This window comes from Oryzias melastigma, linkage group LG19 (assembly GCF_002922805.2).
Source record: "Oryzias melastigma strain HK-1 linkage group LG19, ASM292280v2, whole genome shotgun sequence".
NCBI lineage: Eukaryota > Metazoa > Chordata > Actinopteri > Beloniformes > Adrianichthyidae > Oryzias > Oryzias melastigma.
Window position 1 is genome coordinate 3292732 of NC_050530.1, and position 23018 is coordinate 3315749.

Genomic DNA, 23018 nt, shown 5'->3' on the forward strand with positions numbered 1-23018 from the left:
CCAACCCCCGATCTGCGGGTACAGAGAAATACATGAGCTAGCTTAAATTATTTCTGTTTTAGTTCATTTTCTGATCCTGAAGGAAGTTTTATTTTGGAAAACTGGCGGATTCTGTTCACAACATCCGTCTTGGTCATGTGACTTAAAGCGGCTAGCTGCATGGCTACGTGGATTGCTAAGCTAGTAGCTAAAAAGTTAACAAAAACCAAACAAAAAAAACATATTTGAAAAGTTTCTTGGGGGAAAAAATAATCAGTAAATAAACCGAAAGAGTCTTTGACTTCAACGAACAATAAAACTGCTGTTTACTGACAAAACAAGGAGTTTTTCTAAGTTGTTGTCATGTAACAGAAGCCGTTCTGGCTAATACGCAGTGACAGACTCTTGACCGTCGATAAATAATAAAGTTGGAGACATGGTGAATTCACGTTTATATTTTATATTAATTAGAAAATACCAGTTTAACGATGGTCGAGTCATTCAATTTTGCTTTATTTATTTATCTTAAAAGTCAGACGTAGCTGAAGCTAACGTCCGGTTGTTAGCCTCCACTTTGATGCTAAAGGGAAAATCTTCATCAGAAAGTTCAAACATTTAATAGAGAATGAAGATTCAATCAAACAAAGTTGTTGATTTATAGAAACTAGTAGGGCTGGGTATCACTAATAGTTTCTAGAATTAATCTGATTCGCTTTATCAAACCCTGGATCGATTCGATTCAGATTTTTTTTCGATTATTTCAATCCTCTCAATTCGACTCCATCTTGAGTTTACATATTTAGACACATTTGTTTAGAAATACTTGATCTATTTACGTTTTGAAGTTATTCATATTAATCTGATTATTTTCACATACTGTAAAATATATTAGTGAAATAATAATAATAATGAGATTGTAAATACCACACAGTGTTACAAAGAATCTAAAACAGAAGCTCCAACAATTGTTCTGCCTCTCCTTTAGTTTGGCCACTAGGTGGCGATCTCGCTACAGCATTTCACCTTATTCCAGAAGAAGAAGAAAGAATACCAAAACACTGCGTTTTAGACCAGGAGGACCCAAAATACGGCCCTTCATATTTGGCCCCCCAAACTGTTTTGGCTAAATTAGACATTTTTACACTTAATAGGCTAATTTCGCATTTGGCTAATATTTCAGCTACATGCTAGCTGTTTTGGCTAATTTAAAAAAAAAAAGTTTTTTTCTGGCTAATTTGGCACTTTGCTAATATTTTATTTGCCATCAGCTTCAGCGTTTTTAGATATCAATTTAAGCATCTTAAGCTATTCATTTATCGCAGTTAATGCTATATATCTAGTTTTTTAAAAATGTTTTAGTAGTATTTTTACTGTGAAGATTACAGAAATAATTATTTAAAATTTGGCTATGTGTGGCTTTCTGGAAAACTGTAAATGTTTACTTTTAGGGTGTGATTGTTACACGTTTTCTGTTAGACTACAAACCGACCCCATCAGAGAAGAAAACAGAAAACTGTTTGTGGTCTAAATCCTACACAAATAGTTACTTTAAAAAATATTTCCTTTAAAAACTTTAGAAAATTCCTGCCTGGGAGTTTATAAAGATGCTCATTTAGTCAGCAATGTATGTTTAGGTCGACTGAGCGTTAGCATTAGCCGTCCAATGGGAAATCCCATTATACGTTAGCATCAAGCTAGCAGACTTTAGCAAAAAAAAAAAAAAAGAACTTTTTTAAATTAAATTAAATTAAATTTTACTTTGAAAATAGACTTTCAGAAACCAGAAGCTTAAAAAATGCTAACAACTGCCCCGTCCAGACCAAAATTTGATCCAATTTAAACCGCTCCGTGACCTGAAAAAGGTTGGGGACCACTGCGTTAGTATATACCTCCGATTGAAAAACTGTAATATACCTGAGGTTCCACCACTCCTTGTTATACTCATTCGCTGGGATCCGACTGTCAAACACCTTCCACCTCCACTGATCCATTAGATACCCGAAGGGCAGGAAGGCGATCTTGTCGAGCGCCATGCTCATGAGAAAGTTGATGTCACTTTCTACAGACGGGACACCAAACCGTTTTAGGACCAAAAAATTAAAATAAATAATGGTATTTTCCCTAAAACAACATGGTCACTCACGGTAGTTTTCTTCAACTTTGTCCAAGAGGCCGATGCTCTGCAGATGTTTGGGCGTGGACACGGACAGAGCCAGGACGTCGCCGATGGCCTCATGGAAGCCGGGGTTGGCGCCGTCGCGGAAGGACACCGGCTGGTCTTTGTACTGAAGGAAATATTGGACGTGTCCCATCTCGTGGTGCACTGTGATCAGGTCGTCCATGGTCACCACGGTGCACTGTTTTATTCTAAAAATGAGGAGAAAAATTTGGATTTCAAGTAAGAACTTTGACAAGTGAGTTACAAAAATCAGTATGAAGTTATCAATTAACCAAAAAAAATGTTCAGGCATTTAAAAGATTAAGTTAAAGATCCACTCGGATCATCTTTACTGTAAAAAGTAAAACTATTAACAAGAGTTATTTCTATCAAATAACATTTTTGAGTAAACAATCAACTTTAAATTTTAATTTGATGAAAACAAAATAAATTTAAATGTAACAAATTGAAGAACTTTTGTTAATTGATCCAATGTTTCACTTTTTAGTGTAAATTAAACATTTTCCTAATTAAGTTTATTTGATTATTTATGACCCCTGAATTTTTCAGGTAAATTGAATTTTTTTTAGATTTAAAAAAATATATTTTGTTTAATCCTAAAATCTAGAGCATCCATTTTTTTGATCATCAGGCAAGTTTTCTTCAACTTTTTTTTCATTTAAACAGGAAAATTTCCAATTTAGTTCCATTTTAATTTTTACTGCTTTTAGTAGGACTTAAGTCTAGACTTAAAGCTCCACTCTAATCATCTTCCATCTATTTTCAAAGTGGTCTTGTATTTATAATTTGGCAGGTTTAACCAAAATTTCTGTCGTTTTGTGGATTTTTAGGACATAGTTTCTGCAGAGTGGCTGAAGTTCATTCAAAGTCGATGTATTTGTAGTGCACCAGAATTACAGTGAACAGAAAACATTAAAAAGGGCGTTTAATATTCCAGTTTGATGGGCCGCATATGGACCCCGGACCGGAGTTTGGCCACTCCTGGTTTACAGCCTCTCCCACTAGCTTACAGTCCCTCACACCAAAAATGGTGAGGAATTCTGGAGATATCCAGGCATAGAATTTTGATCTAGATGAGAGCTCAGACGAGACATTTTTGGATCCATTTGTCTACAATTCGAATGTTGAATGCCAATTGTAGCAACTAGGTCACAACTTGTAGATTTTTTTAAACAGTATTTTTTCGTCGGTGTCCAAATTTTTTTTTTTTTTTTTTCTTGAGGAGAAGGTGTATCGGAAATACTTTTTACGTGGGTGTGTTCTGAAGTACGGCGGAGTATTAGGGCCACCAAAACAAAAAAAAGTAACATTATGAGTTTTTTTCTTGTAAAATTACGATTTTTAATCTCGTAATTTTTTTTTTCTTGTAAATTTACGAGATTTAAAGTCATAATTGTAAAAGAAAAATTTTCTTTATAAAGTGGTCCTAATACTCCGTCGTACTGAAGCACAAAAGTTAACAAACAAATGTGAGTAATGACTTTTTGTTCTTAACGCGACTCTTTAAAAATATTAAACTGTTGTCATGCGTAGCTAGCAGCTAAATGCTAACATAGATGACGATGAATGACATCATTGAGGGTTAGTTACATCCAACACTATTTTTCTATATCTCTCAGTTTGGAGGACTAAATGTAAGGAATAAATTCTGATTTGGCTTAAATTAAATTTTTCTAAATATTTGTCATCCATTATCAGAAAAATCCATAAAAAAACATAAAAAAAAAAAACATTTGTTTCTTTCACAATTTCCGTTTTAGAAGATGTCCTTCAAAGTGACTCCAAAGGAAAAAAAAAAAAGGTTGAACCTGAAGTCTTTGCGGTTGTAGAAGTCCCAAGCAGAAGCGTGGCACACCACCTGCCGTCCATCCGACGGCTTCTCCAGCATGGATTTTTCCCAGAATTCCTCTGGCATTGGCAGCAGACCCAGAGAAGTGAAAAACTTGTCTGATTCCTGAAACATTCTGGTGGCGTTCCAGCCCTTGGAAGACAAAAAAAAAAAAAAAGTCAGAACTGAAGTCTAACTAGATATCCATTATTTAATATAAGGATTCCTGTTATTTTTGGAAAAGTTGCCTCACCTGTGCTACCATAGCTGGTGTAGCATCAACTTGAGTAGCACCTGGGTACGGTATGGCGAAATCCATTATTCCAGACCACGTCTGTGCCCACATGTTGCCTTGAAGGACAGAAGACAAAAATCAATTTTTCATGTTTCTGGGTCTCAGAAGCTGAAAGGGCGAGGGATCCACGGCCCTGCCGGAGCTGAACCAACAGGGATTTATGGCTGCGAACCAGTCAAAGCCCCAACCGTGTCCAACTGTCACACACAATCTTACAGTGGATGCCTCTGAAAGAAGATTTAATCCGTCTTTTATCCAAATGCATCTGCAGAAACAACATTATATCAGTGGGGTATGCTCCTGCACTGAAGGATTTTTGGCTGCGGCTTTAAAATATTTGGGATTCCGAAGTGAAATTCTAGATGGTTGTTTTTGTTTCCCTCAAAATCTTTACTCAACAATGAAAGAAAAAAAAAGTGCAAGAATGCTACCCTTACCCAGCAGATGTGCAGGGATTGGTCCCTTTAGGTTGATGTACTGGGGTCCGTACTTTTTGTACAAAGACCTTCGAACGTAGGCATGAACGTTCTGGTAGAGCGGCTCCAGCTCCTTCCACAGGGACTCCAGGTCTTCCTCAAAGGTCGGGGTTTCATACAGAGACCGCCAGAAAGCTCCATTATCCGAATGACCTACAAAAAAAAAAAGTGAAAATCAAGTCCATCTTAAAAATATTTACATAAATGAACAATGGAGATTGTGTACTGTTGACTAGCAGGACTTTAAACAGTTTCCTTTTTTATACTTATAAATAGAGTTGATGTGTTCTAAAATTAAAAAAAAAATCTATATTGTAAAATGTCTTCAGATTTTACTTTTAAATTGTTAATGTTATTTCATCTGCTAGATAGCTAGCATTAAAAAAATCTATTTAGCAAGCTACCACACAAGAAACAGTTACTCTTATTTTGGCATTTTTGCAATTTTTGGCAAATTTTCTGTGATTTCTTTTGTTACAAGTTTGCTCTCCCCTTTTCTTTACCTTGGAAGCTTGTATTGTTTGGATTTCATTAGCATAAGAATTTGCCGTTTTCATTTTTAATATATGATTTTCATTATACCTGCCAAATTTTACATCCACAAATGCTAATTTTCTAACAATATTCCAAAGTTTTCTTTATTTCTGGCTGAGGCCAAATTATAGTTTGAATCAATAGTAAAAAATAAATAAAATAAAAAAATCTAATAAGCTATTTCCCTAGCTAGATAGTTTGCTTAATTGCTAGCTACCTGGCTAGTAATCTAGCAAGCTAGCCAGATAGCTAGCATTCTAACAAGATAAATAGCTAGTTAGCTAGCAATCTAGCAATCTAGCAAGCTAGATAGATAACTAGCAAGCTAGCCAGATAGCTACCAGTCTAGCAAGATAAATAGCTAGTTAGCTAGCAATCTAGCAAGCTAGATAGATAACTAGCAAGCTAGACAGATAGCTGGCAATCTAGCAAGATAAATAGCTATTTAGCTAGCAATTTAGCAAGCTAGACAGATAGCTAGCATTCTAACAAGATAAATAGCTAGTTAGCTAGCAATCTAGCAAGCTAGATAGATAACTAGTAAGCTAGACAGATAGCTGGCAATCTAACAAGATAAATAGCTAGTTAGCTAGCAATCTAGCAAGCTATATAGATAACTAGCAAGCTAGACATATAGCTAGTTAGCTAGCAATCTAGCAAGCTAACCAGATAGCTACGTAGCTAGCAATCTAACAAGATAAATAGCTATTTAGCTAGCAATTTAGCAAGCTAGACAGATAGCTAGCAATCTAACAAGATAAATAGCTAGTTAGCTAGCAATCTAGTAAGCTAGCCAGATAGCTACGTAGCTAGCAATCTAACAAGATAAATAGCTAGTTAGCTACCAATCTAGTAAGCTAGCCAGATAGCTACGTAGCTAGCAATCTAACAAGATAAATAGCTAGTTAGCTAACAATCTAGCAAGCTAGATAGATAGCTAGCTGGAAATCCAACAAGCTAGATTGAAAGCTAGGAAGCTAGACAGATAGTTTGCGAGATGGCTAGCTAGAGTGTGAAGAGATTTTTTTTTCCACTAATCCAATTTTCATTTAGGTTCTAATATGATCTTGAAATTTTGCGTTATGTCACATTCGTCACGGCTTTGTTTCTGTCTGTTTTTTTTTTTTATTATTTTTTTTATTAAACTTTTGTCTTTTTTTCTTTTGACAGTTGTGTGACCGTAGGGGGCATTTCTGTCATTAACCATCACAATTTTATTTATAAGTTCTTAATTTAGCCAATTTACCTTTGTTTGGATATACTTTTCCTTTATGTGTAAATAAATAATCAGACAAACGGTTTTGGATTAGAATAAAAAAATGTGTAACAACAGAAGTATCTTTGTAGTGACCACTTTATATTCCAGAATTTTACTTATCAAGAAAATATGTTTGTAATTTACCCAAGGTTAACTTTATGCATTTTAAAGACCTTTGGAGAAGTTTTATTTTTATATTATATTTATAAAATGACACCTTCAAGTCATACCATTAAGCACAGCAGCTTTGTTGGCCAGCTCGACGTATCTCTCGTAATCCTGACGAAGAACTTTGCCAGCAGCATCTCTCCATCCCTTCCAGGCAAACAATAACTCATTGTAATCCCTGGACTCTGCCATGATCTTCTGGAGGTCTGAGAAACAGCAAACATTTCACAATTTATGGTTGCTTCACCCAATAAAACACAGGGGAGTTTCACCTTAAGACCTATTAGTGGAAGGTTTATGGAATTATGAGGTGCCCTTCTTCAATTTATCATAAACCCTTAAAAGTATGAAACGATTATGATCCATTTAGTTTGTGAATTTACAAAACTGATACATTTTATTTGACCTCACCTGGATCCAGTGGATGGCATCTGCCATCTTCTCGGCAAACTTCAGCCACACTGTATTTGGTCTCCATGTTGGACAGGAGAGTGTTATACTGCAAAAGAAAACCACGAAACTTCAGATTTCTCAAAACGTGGGGAAATTATTAGGTTATGACACACAAACTTGTTGGGTATTGTTCCATTCAAAAGATTTTATGGGAACCACCAACCATTAAAAACCCAAACTGATCACCTTTGGATTTATTTTAAAGCGTTCCCAACACTCTTAATTATAATTATGCCATTTTTTAGCTAAAATCTAAAAATCGGTCTTTTTCTTAGACAGCGTTTCTGAAAAACTTCATTAGAAATTTGCTGCTGAATTGTGGGCGGAGCTGTTGGGATGGAGTAAGCCTTTACTCATTTCCCATCATCCCCTTGTTTACACTCTCTCCCACTAACTTACAGCCCCCAACCGAACAGTAGTGCTGCAATAAAATTTGATACATCAGAATAGAGTTTGTGGACCTATATTACTGCCGAAGGCTTTTTAAAAAGCTACTACTACTTAGAAATTCAGTTTTAAGCTTAATTTTCCGTATACATTTTCTCAGTCATAAAAAAAAGTCCAAAAGAACACGTTAAATAATAATAATAATAATAATAAAAAAACATCAGTCAAGGCTATTAAATCCGGCCTTCAAGATCATTTTATTTTATTGTTATTAATGACCCGATGTTATCTTACGCTTATTTTTAACTTGTATCATTTTGACAAAATATATTTTTATGGATCATAAAATATTAAAAGTTATTTAAGGTTTAAGTTGATTTATTCTGGAATAATTATGCAACTATCTTATTGTTCATGTTTATATTGAAAAGTTACGGTTTTAAAAATTAGCATTATGCTAGCTTTTTGGACTATTTTGGCCTTTGCTAAGATACTGTAGGCTATTTTGGAGATTAGCTAATATGTCAGCTACATGCTAGCTGTTTTGGCTAATTTAGGTTTTTTTCCAAAAGATTTTAAAGCTGTTTTGGAGTTTAGCGAATATTTACATGCTAGATGTTTTGGCTAATTTATGTTTTTTAGGTTGTTTAGCTAATATTTTAGCTACATGATAACTGTTTTGACAAATTTAGTTTTTTTTTGGTTTGTTTTTTAGGGTGTCTGAGTTAAGATAATATTTACACGCTAGCTGTTTTGGCTAATTCAGGGTTTATTTCAATTTTTTTAGGATATTTTGAAGTTTAACTATTTTTTTCATCTGTTTTGGCTAATCTTAGGGGTTTTTTTGTTTTGTACACTAATTTAGTATTTAGCTAATAATTTAGCTGGCTTTCAGCTTTAGTGTTTTCAGCCATTAACTTCAGCATTTTCAGCTATCAGCTTTAGCGTTTTTAGCTATCAGCACTAGCATCTTCAGCAACAAAATTCAGCTTACAGCATTCACACTAGCATTATCACAGGTAATGCTATACATTTGGTTCATGATTATGTTAAAACGTTTTAGCTATAAGCTAGCTATTTTGGCTAATTTGGGCTCTTTTTGTTTTTTATGCCATTTTGAAGATTAGTTATTTTTTTAAGCTACGTAAACTTAAGTTTTTTTGTTTTTTTGTTTTTTTATTGGCTAATTTGCCATTTGGCTTCAGCATTTTTATCTATCAATTTCAGCATCTTCAGCTATCAGCACTAGCATCTTCAACTGCCAAATTCAGCTTACAGCATCCAGACTAGCATTATTGCAGGTAATGCTACATATCTAGTTCATAATTATGTTAAAAAGTTACAGTTTTAAAGTTTAAAAATGTAGTTTTAGAGTTTTCAATAAATGCTTATTCAGTTCGGCCTGCAACCTAAGGTGTGTTTTGGATTTTGGCTCCCTGTGCGTTCCAGTTTGACATCTCTGCTCTATGGCTTTCTTCTTCTTCATGTCTTTCTCTTTGTCTTTTCTGTATCAGGACAAACCAGCCTCTCTTGAAAATATGATAACCAGATGCCAAAATCCCTCATGACATGTTTCTCAACTTCTCCCTGTGAACCCAGCCACCCTTTTGAGAACCATATGATCTACAACAGACATTTTCTGCACTGGCAGAACTGGAAGCTCGCCATCCTTAATGTTCTCCTCATGGATATTCTGTTACAAAGTTTTGCTCTGATGGAGTTTAAAACCGACAGGAAATGAGACTCTACACTGTCAAACAAACTCTCCTTTTTGTTTGTACAGGCATGGACCAGCCTCTAGCAAAGGTCCTGATACCCTGTGCATCCGAAGCACCTCCTCCAGAACACAATGAGGGACGTTGTTGTAAGCTTTGCTTTTTTAAGTCGACTTAAGACATGAAAGCTTGTTGGGAAATTTAAACACACCCTCCACCATGCTGGCGAGGGTGTAAATGGGGCATTCTGACGTTCAGGCTTCACTGGAAAACATCCTGAGCATCCAAGCATAGACCTTACCTCAGAAGCTGAAAAGTCGAACTTTTTTTTTATTTTAATCTCCTTGACATCTGAATTTTTTCAGCTATGAAAAAAAAACATTTTTTTTCTAAAATAAATCAAGGTAATTTTGGAGCATAAGTGGTTTGATGCCCATTTGCATCAATAGGCATAAAGAGAGAACCTCCAATTTACAAACTAGCACTACTTTTGACCTCAACATGATGTTGTAAACCATTTCAGTCGTACCTCTTCCAATTCTTTCGAAGGAAGTGCGGCCCTCTCGATGTCGCTGAGTTTTGTGATGATGCGTTTGACCAAGGGATCCTGGAAGTCGGTGGTGTCGTACCCGCGAGCCTTCAGTCCGTATTCCAGAGTGTGTGTCGACATCTCCAGATTTCTGTCGAGCTAAAACAAAGAAACGGACAGTCAAAAATGTTTTCATTACTGTGGTTTGCCACTGAAACAGCAGCTGGATAGAGATCTAGCTGCATGATCCAAATGCTACACATGAATTTTGAAGCCTGAATTTAGATCATCCTGATTAGTGAATGAATTATTGATTTAATCACATTATTTTTAATAACCATATATTTTTTTATTTTTTTATTTATTATTTTTTTTTACATAGTTTTCCAGTATCTTATACTCAAAAGCGTCTTAAATCTGATTTTTAAAACATAAATGGGCTCATTTAGTCATTATTTTCCCACAACCAGTTTCACTAGCGGTTGTTCCCGCTAACAACCACTAGAGGCGCTGTAGGTAAGTGTTCGCTACTGACAGCAATGCAGAAGAATTACCGTCCAAAACAAACTTTGAACTCTATAATATTTTTCTTGTTTGCATCAATATTATATTTGTTTTTGTTGTTTTTAATTCCTGGTCAATGCTCTCATGCAGCGATGAGGTTAAAAAATCAGAGAAGCTCCTCCCACATGTGATGGGAACGTCAAGTTTATCAACACATTTTTGGACGAGAGTTGAGCATCAAATTTGACATTTGTAAAAAGAGGCAGCAGATGCAAATTTGATGTACGTCTAAAATAAAATAATAATAATAAGTTTAAATAAAAAAAAGAAAGACAAATTTGATGCTTGAATCAAGTTGTGAAGGCAGCATGACACCAGTCTTGATTTGTTCAGAAATGTTGCACTTTTCTTCCAAACGTGAGACTAATCCTCTGACTTACACGGAGCTTGTCTTTCTTTTTTTTTATTTATTATGAATTTTTTGCTCCTACAACTCATTCTCTGGTGCGACTTGTTTTCCCAGTCCGACTTGTTCCCCAATGTGACTTGTACTCCGGTGCGACCTGTTCCCTAGTGTGACATGCATCCAGGTGCAACCTATTCCCCACTGCGACTTATTCCCAAGTGCGACTTGGACTTGGGTGCAACTTGTACTCGGGTGTGACCCGTTCCCCAGTGTGACTTGTATCCAGATGCAACCTATTCCCCAGTGTGACTTGTACTTAGTGCGACTTGTACTAGGCTGCGACTAGTACCCGGGTGAACCCTATTCCCCACTGGAACTTATTCCCAAGTGCAACTTGTAATTGAGTGCAACTTGTACTTGAGTGTGACCTATTCTCCAATGCAGCTTGTACTTAGTGCGACTTGTACTCGGGTGTGACTTGTACTTGGGTGCAACCTATTCCCCACTGCGACTTATTCCCAAGTGCGACTTGGACTTGGGTGCAACTTGTACTCGAGTGTGACCCGTTCCCCAGTGTGACTTGTATCCAGATGCAACCTATTCCCCAGTGTGACTTGTACTTAGTGCGACTTGTACTAGGCTGCGACTAGTACCCGGGTGAACCCTATTCCCCACTGGAACTTATTCCCAAGTGCAACTTGTAATTGAGTGCAACTTGTACTTGGGTGTGACCTATTCTCCAATCCGGCTTGTACTTAGTGCGACTTGTACTCAGGTGCAACCTATTCCCCACTGTGACTTATTCCCAAGTGCGACTTGTACTTGGGTGTGACCTATTCTCCAGTGCGCCTTGTACTCGGGTGTGACTTGTACTCGGGTGCAACCTATTCCCCGCTGCGACTAACTCCCAAGTGCGACGTGGACTTGGGTGCAACTTGTACTTGGGTGTGACCCGTTCCCCAGTGTGACTTGTATCCAGATGCAACCTATTCCCCAGTACGACTTGTACTTAGGTGCGACTTGTACTAGGGTGCGACTAGTACCCGGGTGAACCCTATTCCCCACTGGAACTTATTCCCAAGTGCGACTTGTACTTGGGTGTAACTTGTTCCCTAGGTGTGACCTATTCTCCACTGTGGATTGTACTTCGGTGCAACTTGTACTCGGGTGTGACTTGTACTCAGGTGCAACCTATTCCCCACTGCGACCTGTTCCCCAGTGCGACTTATACCCTTGAAAATAAAGTATGTTCTAGTCTCGTTTGCTTCCCAAACTGGTACAAGATCTAAAACTGGTACGAGATATTTTCCAATAACCCTGATGTCTCACCATTGCCTGCCTGTTGGCGTCGGTGATGTCCGTATTGTATTTCCAGCTGGCTTCAGTGTACGCGTTCCACACCTCCTCGGCTGTGCTGTTATACTCATCTAGAAGTCTCTTTGCATCGAGCTCATCTGTATTCTTATCTAGATAAACAAGGATGAAAGAAAAACTTCAACAAACTTCTCCGCAAATAAACTGTAACGTGCTTAAACAGCAAAGCTTTACCGATGTCTTCAGGGTATCCTTCAGGGACGGGTGGGACCCAGTTAAAGTCGGGCCATCCCAGGGTCTCGTTCACGTTTTGTTCTTCCAACCACTTAATAACAGGTTCAAAGTATTTCAGTAATGAGTTGGCATTCATCTCACTGGTGCCAATAGCATCCTGAAGAACTTCAGGCCATGGTTTGGAGGAGCCGGCTTGGAGGACTTTCCTGGGAAGAGCAAAGACCTTCAGTTTTTTTCTTGAAAACTATTAATACGTGAGAAGCTAAAGACCCGAAAAAGTGCTACCTCAGAATCTCTCCCGCTTCTGCAGAGCGGTAGATGTCACATGTATGCAAAGGACCGGTGTGCTTGGCTGCCTCGCACAGCTTCTCGTGGAATTGGAATTGGAGGATGAAGCTGACAAAATACCTGCAGGGGAAAGAGTTGCACATTTACGAGAGTGGTGGAGGCCTTTATTTTCCACCCCCCTCCCAAACAAAAGCTTGAGTCTGGCTTTGCTTTCGCCTCAAACTTCCTGCAATTATTTTGAGAATGCATTGTTTGAGAAACCACAAAACTCAATAGAAAACAATGTTCTTCTTTCCATTTATTCATAACTGTTTTCTAAATTGGATCAGCAAAAATATTTGACAGCACTTGTTTGTACATTGCTAAAGATGCCAATGAACTGACTGTGAAAAAGTCGAGAACAAACCACCAGCTGACACATACTCATGGCATTTATCACTTTGGTTCAAGTCTAGTGGCTCAAACCAGCGTTTTACCTGATGTATGGCGTGTTTCCGGGAATGTGGTACTTTGCCCCAGGATCAAAGTGCTCCTCTGTCCGTTTGGTGGGCGGGCAAATTCCCTGATATTTTGTTCTGCAAATAGATATTATTGAAAACATTTAAATCAGGCATGGGGGGGCCAACACTGATTGGGAAACCAATTGTTTTTAATTGATACTGGTCGTAGATCTTACCTGAGGTACCACCACTCAGAATTGTACTGCTCTGGAGGAGTTTTCCCATTAAAAACACTCCATCTCCAGAGGTCAATGAGGTAGCCAAAAGGTAGAAATGCTATTTTATCTAGCGCCATCTTCAACAGGTAGTTGAGGTCAGTTTCTGAGGGACAAACATCCAGCATTAGTCCCTTACAAGTGCGTAAAAAGCAACCGTGACCCAATCTCCACGAGTGGTTACCTTCGTCAGACTCTGCAGACTCCAGCAGGTTAATCGTGTGAAGATGCTTCGGTGTTGAAACAGAAAGGGACATAACATCCCCGATGGCTTCATGAAAACCAGGGTTAGCACCCCTGCGGAACCCGACGGGCTGGTCCTTGTACTGCAGGTAGTACTGGATGTGCCCCATCTCGTGGTGTACAGTGAAGAGCTGTTCCATCGTCACTGTGGTGCACTGCTTAATCCTGGAAGAGATTACAAGAGATGTCACCTAGGAGTTACTATAGCAACACAGTTTTGTATGCAAACTGTTGTACATCTATGACAGGGATAGGCAACTGCACTTCCAGATATCCAAGCCCTACACATGACTGTTGACCTGATTTAGGTGTATCCAGCCAGTTAGAACTTGCCAGAGCAGGGTATGTTGGAAAACCTAAAGGAGTAGGCCTGGAGTCGCCTATCCCTGATATAACCTACAGTAACCACAGACTATTCCTTCTACCTGAAGTCTTTGCGGTTGTAGAAGTCCCAGGCCGATGCGTGACACACAACTTCGCGATCGTCTGGTTTGACGAGCATGGACCCCTCCCAGAACTCCGTTGGCATCTCCATCAATCCGAGGGAGGTGAAGAACTCCTCTGACACTCGGAACATGTGTGTGGCATTGTAGCCCTGGGAAAGACACGCACCACAACCCGATTTAAGAATAATCACCTGGAAACAGTTGGGTTTTTGATCTCCTGCAGTCCAGTCAGGTCAGAAAACTTCCATATTTGCCCTTACTTGTTTGATCATTTCATTCGTCACATCCAGATTGGGTTTGTTGGGAAAAGGGGTCATCAGATCATAAATGTTATTCCATGACTGAGCCCACATGTTTCCTAAGTAGTAAGAAAATGTATGATTAAAGATGCCTTATTGGATAGTCTTCATGGTAAACCTATATCGTCAGTAATTCATCTTACCCAACAGGTGAGCAGGGATTGGTCCCTTCAGGTTGATGTACTTGGAACCATATTGGTTGTAGAGCTTGCGGCGCACAAAGGCGTGCAGGTGCAGGTAGAGCGGCTCGATGGTTTTATAGAGTTTGTCAATGTCCTGCTCAAAGGTTTCACTCTCATACCAGGATCGCCAGTCCGCACCAGTGTCGGCAAATCCTAAAGACAAGACGGAACCTCTCTGTTCAAGGATGTCACCTTATATTCCGTTCAGTTCATCATGCTCTCAGGACTGGAGTAGAACAGGTAAACACTTACCATCAGCTTGAGAGGCATTGTTGCTGAGCTCCACAAACCGTGGATAGAGCTGCGTGAGAGGAACGCCGGACGCGTTGTGCCAGCCCTCCCAAGCAAACAGCAGCTTCTTGTAGCTTCTAGAAGTGGCCATGATGTCGGTGAGCTCTTCAAAAGCAAAAAACACTCAATTAGAAAGAGTGAGCTGAAGAGAGACAAATCCACTCATGCCAGGAAAGATTTGGAAAAAAGTTGTTTCTGCTCCTCCTTTTGGCCAAAGACAGTTATCTAGAACCTGTTCTTTGTGCTGTGACAGCTCGCTCACTCTATCAAATGCCGTTTCCTGTATCATCAAAGCCGTTTCCTCCATTGAAGAGGGGAAAAGGTAATTATAAACAAACAGTAATGAGCCATTTTCTTTCCAAGCCATTCTTTTTATCTGACAGGATTGTTTTTCTTCCATCACTCTGTTGGTTTCCCACAATTCTTTGGGCAGTCCTCTCTAACAAAACACAAAGGCCACGGGTCACAATAAATGCGTGTTAAAAGCTACTGTTTCTTAAGCGCTCCAATCAACACTTGTAGACACGTTCATAACACTTCCCCTGGAAGCCTCTCTGAAGCCCATCCTGTTACTTCCAAGAACCGATAACATCTCAACAACTGTTGTTCTCCCAAGACTTCCCCTGCGCATAAACATTTCCTACTCTTCAACGCGGCCACGCTCCAGATCATTAGCATTTGTACAGTTCCTGCATCTTCCCCTTTGCCAGAACATTTGTTCTTGGCGTGTTTACTCACCGGGCTCCAGACTCCAGCTTACATTCGGTTGTGGGTAAACCTTCGCTGTGGAATAAATACTGTCCATAGTGCTGAGAATTGTGTTATACTTTACAAGAGGAGAGAAAAAATAGTTTAGTGTTTACATAGAACTAAACAGTGACAGAAACATGTTGAGCCACAGGAAATGAAACCGACCTCTTCTCGTTGAGCCTGGGGAAGGTTGGCAGCGCCCAGTGACGTGATCTTTTTCATCAGCGTTTTGTCTTTAGGGTCGGGGAGCGAGTTGAGAACGTCGTCAGTGAAGACGGTCTTGGCCTTCAATCCCCAGGCTTCAGTGAAGGCTTGCTCTTCAAGAGAGGCCTCCACCTGAAAGCATATTGCCGTGTTAAACCTCTTATCTGTCCATATAGTCATGTACTCACATCACCATAAAGGTCCCTTTCTTTGCTTTTAGTGTTTGTGGACTAAACGTACAGAACAGCAAACTTAATAAATGTCAACACAACCTGCTAGTCTTCATAAATCGTGTTGGTTTTATAACGTTATAAACTTGTAGGTTGTGAAGGTCACATCATGTTGGGAAGCCACAAAATAACTGTCCTAGTGTTCCAGTCTGGATCAATAAAAATGTCTGTGGAACATCCTGAACCAGGAGAGTCAAATCACAAAAGGGGCCAAAATCCAAGACGATCTTTAGGTTGCAGGCCGAACAGGATAAACATTTATTCAACACTCTAAAATGATTTTTTAGAACTTTAAAACTGTAACTTTTTAACACAATTATTAACTTAAACTTAGGTCAGCCAAAAAAAAAATTAGCATGTAGCTAAAAAATTAGCTAACCTTCAAAATTGCCTAAAAGACAAACAAACAAAAAGCCTAAATTAGCCAAAACAGCTAGCATGTAGCTGAAAAAATTAGCTACACTTCAAAATTACCTAAAAGACAAACAAAACAGCCTCAATTAGCCAAAACAGCTAGCATGTAGCTGAAAAAAATAGCCAAACTTTAAAATTGCCTAAAAAACAAACAAAAAAAACATCAATTAGCCAAAACAGCTAGCATGCAAATATTAGCCTAAATCCAAATTAGCCTAAAAAAAACTTTTTAAAAAAGGCCTTAATTAGCCAAAATAGCTAGCATGTAGCTGAAATATTAGCTAAACTCCAAAATTGCCTAAAAAAAAAAAAAAGTACAAAAACGCCTAAATTAGCCAAAACAGCTAGCATGTAGCTAGAAAAATTAGCTAAACTTCAAAATTGCCTAAAAAACAAACAAGAGCCCAAATTAGCCAAAAAAGCTAGCATGTAAATATTAGCCTAACTCCAAAACAGCCTAAAAACCTTTTTAAAAAAAGCCTAAATCAGCCAAAACAGCTAGCATGTAGCTGAAATATTAGCTAAACTTCAAAATTGTCTAAAAAACAAACAAAAAAAGAGCCTAAGTTAGCCAAAACAGCTAGCATGTAAATATTAGCCTAACTCCAAATTAGCCTAAAAAACCTTTTAAAAAAGCCTGAATTAGCCAAAATAGTTAGCATGTAGCTGAGATATTAGCTAAACTCCAAAATAGCCTATAAAAACTTAATAAATTCCAAAATAGTCCAAAAAGCTAACAGAATGCGATTATAACTTTCAACTTTACTACACTCTGACTCCATATAATATAAAATAACGACTAATTGACTATTAATTTAGTTGTTGACTATGTTAACAGTTGATTAGTCGACTAATCGTGGCAGTCCGACTGTTATTAACGGTCCATTGTCATCTTGAATTGGTAACATATTGCTACAACACTTTGATTATAGAGGCTGAGGGATCAGTTCAAGTGATCTACTGGCTTTTATTTTAGTAGCATTGCGTTTTAAATCACAAAGTACGTCATCATCCTCTCCCTCCATAACCAAATAAATTACATAATTTAGGGCAAAACAGAGTAAAAGACAACAAAACTAAAAAAAAGTAATGATTTGATTTGCTTTTGCTAAACTTTTATTTCCTTCGTTTGTTTTGTTTGGCAGCATAATTTGGATATTTTATTTATTTTATGGAGATCAAAATCTTTTGGAATTTTTCAGATAAAATTACAATAGTAAAGACATTTGTGTTTAATTTTTTTTCTTTTAATGTTTAGTATAATTTTGATAAAATATATTTTTATGAAGAGTAAAATGTTGAAAGATATTTAGAGGTTAAATTGATTTATTCTGGAATAATGAACCCATCTGGTTTTATTGGTTTTTGTTAAAAAGTTAGTTTTAAAAATGTAGTTTTAGTTTATTTAATAAATGTTTATCCTGTTTGACTTGAGATGTTTGGATTTTGGCCTCTTGTGTGAGTTTGACGCCCCTCCTATAAGGGGATGATCATTTTTGACATTTATTCAACATATTATTGGATTTACTGGTTAATAAAAAGAAAAAAACTTGATTAAACTAAGTTTTCCCCATCCAGTAAGTTTTTTACCGTCTTTTTTTTTGTTAGCTCCTTGAGTTAATATCTCTGTCCTTTAACCCGCCATGTTCTCATGAACCACAGAGTTTGTGTGTCATGTTGCTGACGTACCACCACCCTAAACCTGAGGAGATTTTCTTTATTGGAGTCTAAAAGGTTAAGAACACAGGCGTTCTCAGGAAGTAATGACAGGAAAGAAGCCACAGGCTTTTATTTTGTAGCTCACGTGTTAAGCATTCATTTTCCCTCTTTTATTTAAACAAGAATCCACCAGGATCAGCAGCAGCTCTGCTGTGTGTCACCAGATGATCCAACAACCCAAAGATGATCTGCTGCCGTATTGACGATTCCTCCCAACTCACAGGTCACAGTTTGCTCAACACACATCCTGAAAACCCCAAGAAAACAGTCGCTTCTCCGCACTAATGTTTACGTTGAAGCTTCTTATCTGCTTCCATCACATCCTTCACTTCAACCACCTCCAAAAGAAGACAAAGATGACTTTTTTTTCCTTGGATAATCACTCAAGGCCACAAAAACAGGGTAATCTCGCCATAAAAAAGAATGTTACTACAGGACAAAACGTGTCATTTACCCATAATCGTGTCCTTTTACTCATTTACTTAAATTCTTGAGCAAAGGTCAGACGCTCAGAGGTTAATGTTTGATGTTCACAGTTTGATGGAAAACTTTAAATATGGAAAAGTGAAGTTTAACTTCTTCCAAATAAAATATATGGAAAATCTTTAATCTGTTGGAGTTTTAATGCATTCTTGTTTTTTCCCCCAATATATTGAATAAACTTTTGAAGGATTATTTAAACTTTTATTGATGCAAAGAGAGAAATGCAGTCAGTGTGTCTCTAAATGTTGAGACAGCTGTCTTAAAAAAAGAAAAGAAAAAAAAATAAAAGTCCGCCTTCAGCTGGACTTTTATTTTTTAAAATTCAGGTTGAGGCCGAGTTGCGTTGCACACATGCTGTGCATGTCGTGTTTGTGCTTTTCTCCTGCCAGTTATGTGGACTGGCTCCTCCCCCCATGTCACCACTTTATGTAAATGTGTCAGAGACTGACTTAAACCTTTGATGCTAAAAGAAGTCCATTTGTTACCGATCAAACCCTTCAAATGTTCACATCATTGGTAAATATATATTTGTGTTCATTTATAAAGTAATGGAAGTCCTTTCAAAATAAAATACATAGAGCTTATGCTTAAACTTGAATTGCAAGAAGTCAAACATGACATTTTCTGGTTCACCTTTATCCTTTTCCTCATTGGACTATATGAAAAAAATATATATATAAATATATAATATATAAATGTTAATGTTAATTGGGCCATTTGGTCCAGTTTTGTACAAAAAAAAGAAAAAAAAACACTATTATTGTGTTCATTTCAGGACATTCTTTTAACGTTAACAGTAGTTGAATTCTTTTCAAAATAAAACACTTAGTGCTTATGTTCAAACTAGTTGTAATGTTTTGATCATTTGCTGCACCTTTGACCTTTTACTCATTTTTCTATATATAAAAAAAGGTTCAGGATTTTTGTTTTTAATAAGTACACATGTAAATGTTATTGGTCCAGTTTTCTTACCGAAGAAAAACCTCAAATTTGACATAATCAGTAAGAAAATAATTATAATAAAAAAAATAAACACACTTTATTGATATTTTTGTGTTCATTTATGAAATGTAGCTTTTAAAATGAACAGTAATTGATGTCCTTTCAAAATAAAATACAGTGTATATGCTTAAACTTGAATAACAAGAAGTCGAATGTGACATTTTCTGTCATTTAATTCACCATTAACCCTTTACTCATTTTGCTATATTAAAAAAATGGTTTTGAATCTTTTTTTTTTTTTTAATATACACACATGTAAATGTTATTGGTCCATTACGTCCAGTTTTTTACCGACCAAAACCTTCAAATGTCACATAGTAAGTAAAACAAACAAACAAAGCACTATTTATATTTGTGTCTATTAATAAAATGTAGCTTTTAAAATTTAAACAGCAACTGAATTCCTTTCAAAATAAAAGGCATAGTGTATTTGCTAAAACTAGAATTACAAGAAGTCAAACATGGAATTTTTAGTCATTTCACCTTTATTCTTTTCCTCATTTGCAACTTTAATATATATATACATATATATATGTAAATCCCATTAAATACTTATAGAACTTAGTCTCTCAACAGCACCAAGACACTGCAAGAGAAAATAATACTTTATTTAAGCTTATTCCAATAACAAAACAACAAAACAAACAAAAAAAAATATTATTAATTTGAGTTGCTAGAATTTTTCTTTAAAGCAAAAAGAGCCTCAATTGATTAATAAAAGAGCCACATGTGGCCTCAAAGTCTCAAAATAAATCAAAATCATGTTTTAAACTGCTCCTTATTTACATTTGTTAATAAAAAGAATCACTTTTTGGACAAAATAAGAAAACATTCACCCCAGAGAAACCAGATTTCTGCATTTCACACTTGCTTTTGGATGAAGCTGTAATTCTGAGTGAGGATGAATACTTCTGCTGAGGTCCAGCAGAGCTCAGCTCCACAGAAACACCCAGAAATGCGCCTTGTTGGCACCACGGCTGGGCGGGAAACTCTGCCCACCACAGACTCTCAGCCAGCCTGGCGCGCCACTCACCTGCAGCTTGGAGTTGTGTTCCGTTAAGTTGGTGTTGTAGGTCCAGCTGGCAGACACGCTGAAGTAAAACACCTCCTCGGCTGTGCTGTTGTAATCACCCAGAAACCTCTGCGCGTCAGGGACGCTGTTTGCGTATTCCCCTGGAAGCCAGTGTGCTGGAAGAGCTTCAGAGAGCCCCAGAACTGGCAGCAGCAGCAGCACTGACCATAGCAACCTGTCCGGACCAGCAGCCATGCTCCTGGCGAACCACCTCAGGGCAGGACAGAAAGGGGTAAAGTGGAGTGAGGAGGAGTGTGGATGGAGGCGGAATGCGCGCAGGACACCGTCAGCGGCGTTTTAAGTGGCCGTTGAACCCAGCCCACACTTTTCTGCAGCCCTCCCTCTCTCCACACATCCCCGCGGAGCATGTTCCCCCCAGCAGCAGCAGGAACAGCGCCAGGTGAGGGTGATGAGCGCAACAGCGGCGCGTTTTGCCGACTAATCGTCTCCTTTTACGCGCAGCTGTGCGTCGAGACGCAGCAGCGTTTCCATCCACAGCGCGTCGTCGAGCTGGTTGTGCAACGAGGCAAATCAAAACCAGCCCGTGTTGCCAGGAAAGGCTGCTCCCCCTGTGAGAGGGGGGCAGGAGGCTCACAAATGGGGCAACAGTCGTAGATTTATCATCTTAAATTGTTTATTTGAGTTGTGTTTCCTTTTGAATTCCTCAATCTATTGACTTTAAATCCTTATTTTTCCTCCCAATTGAATAAATTCTAAATTATTGTGGAAAATAATATTAATATTTCAAGGCTAAAGTTTAGTTTTTAAAGTCTTTTGGTCTATTTTTACATTTAATCATAATTATTCAAATTTTACCTGTTTGAATTATAGTGTAGAGCAACCCCGCCCCCCTTCCCTCTCTGTTTATACCCTCTCCTGCTAGCTTACAGCCTCCCAAACTTACATTACCGGTGGAACAAAAATAACAAACGATATTAAAGCTATCCAGAGTCAAATCACATCTGACTCAAAACGTAGGGCGGAGCAAGAAGCTTGTTCAGGGGTCAACTCCAAAATCAAAATCAACTTTTTGAGCTTTAAAGTATCTTAAAATGTTCATTCCTCACTATAAAGAACCCCAAAGACCTATTTTGACCCATTAACGCTGGGTCATCTGGGTAATCCTCTAAAAACCTGCACACTGAGCACCAGCCCCTCCCAAACCACGAAAACGAGCGGGTTCTCATGAACCGATGTCACAAAGAGAACAGCCCCTTCTCGGAGGAGTGCGCTGCCAGAACCGTCACCCAGGCTAACACGCACGTCTCTTTCTCCGCAAAGCAAATGTTGATTAGCCCCCTACTTTGCCGCTCAGTTAGCGATGCTCAGCTACTAACCACGCCGCTCAGTTAGCGATGCTAAGCTACCAACCACGCCGCTCAGTTAGCGATGCTAAGCTACTAACTACGCTGCTCAGTTAGCGGTGCTCAGCTACTAACTACGCCGCTCAGTTAGCGATGCTAAGCTACTAACTACGCTGCTCAGTTAGCGGTGCTCAGCTACTAACTACGCCGCTCAGCTAGCGATGCTAAGCTACTAACTACGCTGCTCATCTAGCGATGCTAAGCTACTAACTACGCTGCTCAGTTAGCGATGCTCAGCTACTTACTACGCCGCTCAGCTAGCGATGCTAAGCTACTAACTACGCCGCTCAGCTAGCGATGCTAAGCTACTAACTACGCTGCTCAGTTAGCGATGCTCAGCTACTAACTACGCCGCTCAGTTAGCGATGCTAAGCTACTAACTACGCTGCTCAGTTAGCGGTGCTCAGCTACTAACTACGCCGCTCAGTTAGCGGTGCTCAGCTACTAACTATGCAGCTCTGTTAGCGATGCTCAGCTACTAACTACGCCGGTCAGCTAGTGATGCTCAACTACAAACTACGCAGCTCATTTAGCGATGCTCAGCTACTAACTACGCCGCTCAGTTAGCGATGCTCAGCTACAAACTGCGCAGCTTAGTTAGCAATGCTCAGCTACTAACTACGCCGCTCAGCTAGCAATGCTCAACTACTAACTACGCCGCTCAGCTAGCGATGCTCAGCTACTAACTACGCCGCTCAGTTAGTGATACTAAGCTACTAACTACACCAATCAGTGAGTAGTGCTAACCTGCTACTTTGGTACTCAGCTAGCAGTGCTCAGTTGCTACTTTGCTGCTCAGCTAGTGGTTCTTAGCGGTTAGCTTCGCCGCTCAGCTAGCTCTGCTGCTCAGCTAGTACTGCTCAGTTTCTAGCTTCAGCACTCAGCTAACGGTTCTCAGCCGCTAACTACCCCGTTCAGCTAGCAGTGCTCAGCTGCTAGCTTAACCCCTGAGCTTTCTAAGCTGCAAATTTGTCCCCGGCTTCGCCGCTCAGTTTGCTAAGCTGCAACTTTGCCGCTCTGCTGCTAATTCACCGCTCAGCTAGCGGTGCTCAGAAGC

General features: G+C 38.6%; 1 protein-coding gene across 1 annotated transcript in view; it reads right to left on the bottom strand.

The window, feature by feature from the left end:
* Positions 1–20792, bottom strand: part of ace (angiotensin I converting enzyme (peptidyl-dipeptidase A) 1) — a 24048-nt gene extending 3256 nt beyond the window's left edge. Inside the window, exons 1-21 of the mRNA XM_024285772.2 lie at positions 20559–20792; positions 15639–15809; positions 15462–15549; positions 14685–14828; positions 14394–14585; positions 14212–14309; positions 13931–14100; positions 13447–13670; positions 13224–13368; positions 13024–13122; positions 12545–12667; positions 12260–12465; positions 12041–12177; positions 9802–9960; positions 7129–7216; positions 6780–6923; positions 4719–4910; positions 4240–4337; positions 3967–4139; positions 2123–2346; positions 1894–2038 (exon numbers count right to left, since the gene is read on the bottom strand). Coding sequence (XP_024141540.1) covers positions 1894–2038; positions 2123–2346; positions 3967–4139; positions 4240–4337; positions 4719–4910; positions 6780–6923; positions 7129–7216; positions 9802–9960; positions 12041–12177; positions 12260–12465; positions 12545–12667; positions 13024–13122; positions 13224–13368; positions 13447–13670; positions 13931–14100; positions 14212–14309; positions 14394–14585; positions 14685–14828; positions 15462–15549; positions 15639–15809; positions 20559–20792 — 3254 coding nt within the window. The remainder of the gene's footprint in view (positions 1–1893; positions 2039–2122; positions 2347–3966; positions 4140–4239; positions 4338–4718; positions 4911–6779; positions 6924–7128; positions 7217–9801; positions 9961–12040; positions 12178–12259; positions 12466–12544; positions 12668–13023; positions 13123–13223; positions 13369–13446; positions 13671–13930; positions 14101–14211; positions 14310–14393; positions 14586–14684; positions 14829–15461; positions 15550–15638; positions 15810–20558) is intronic.
* Between the last annotated feature and the right edge of the window lie 2226 nt (positions 20793–23018).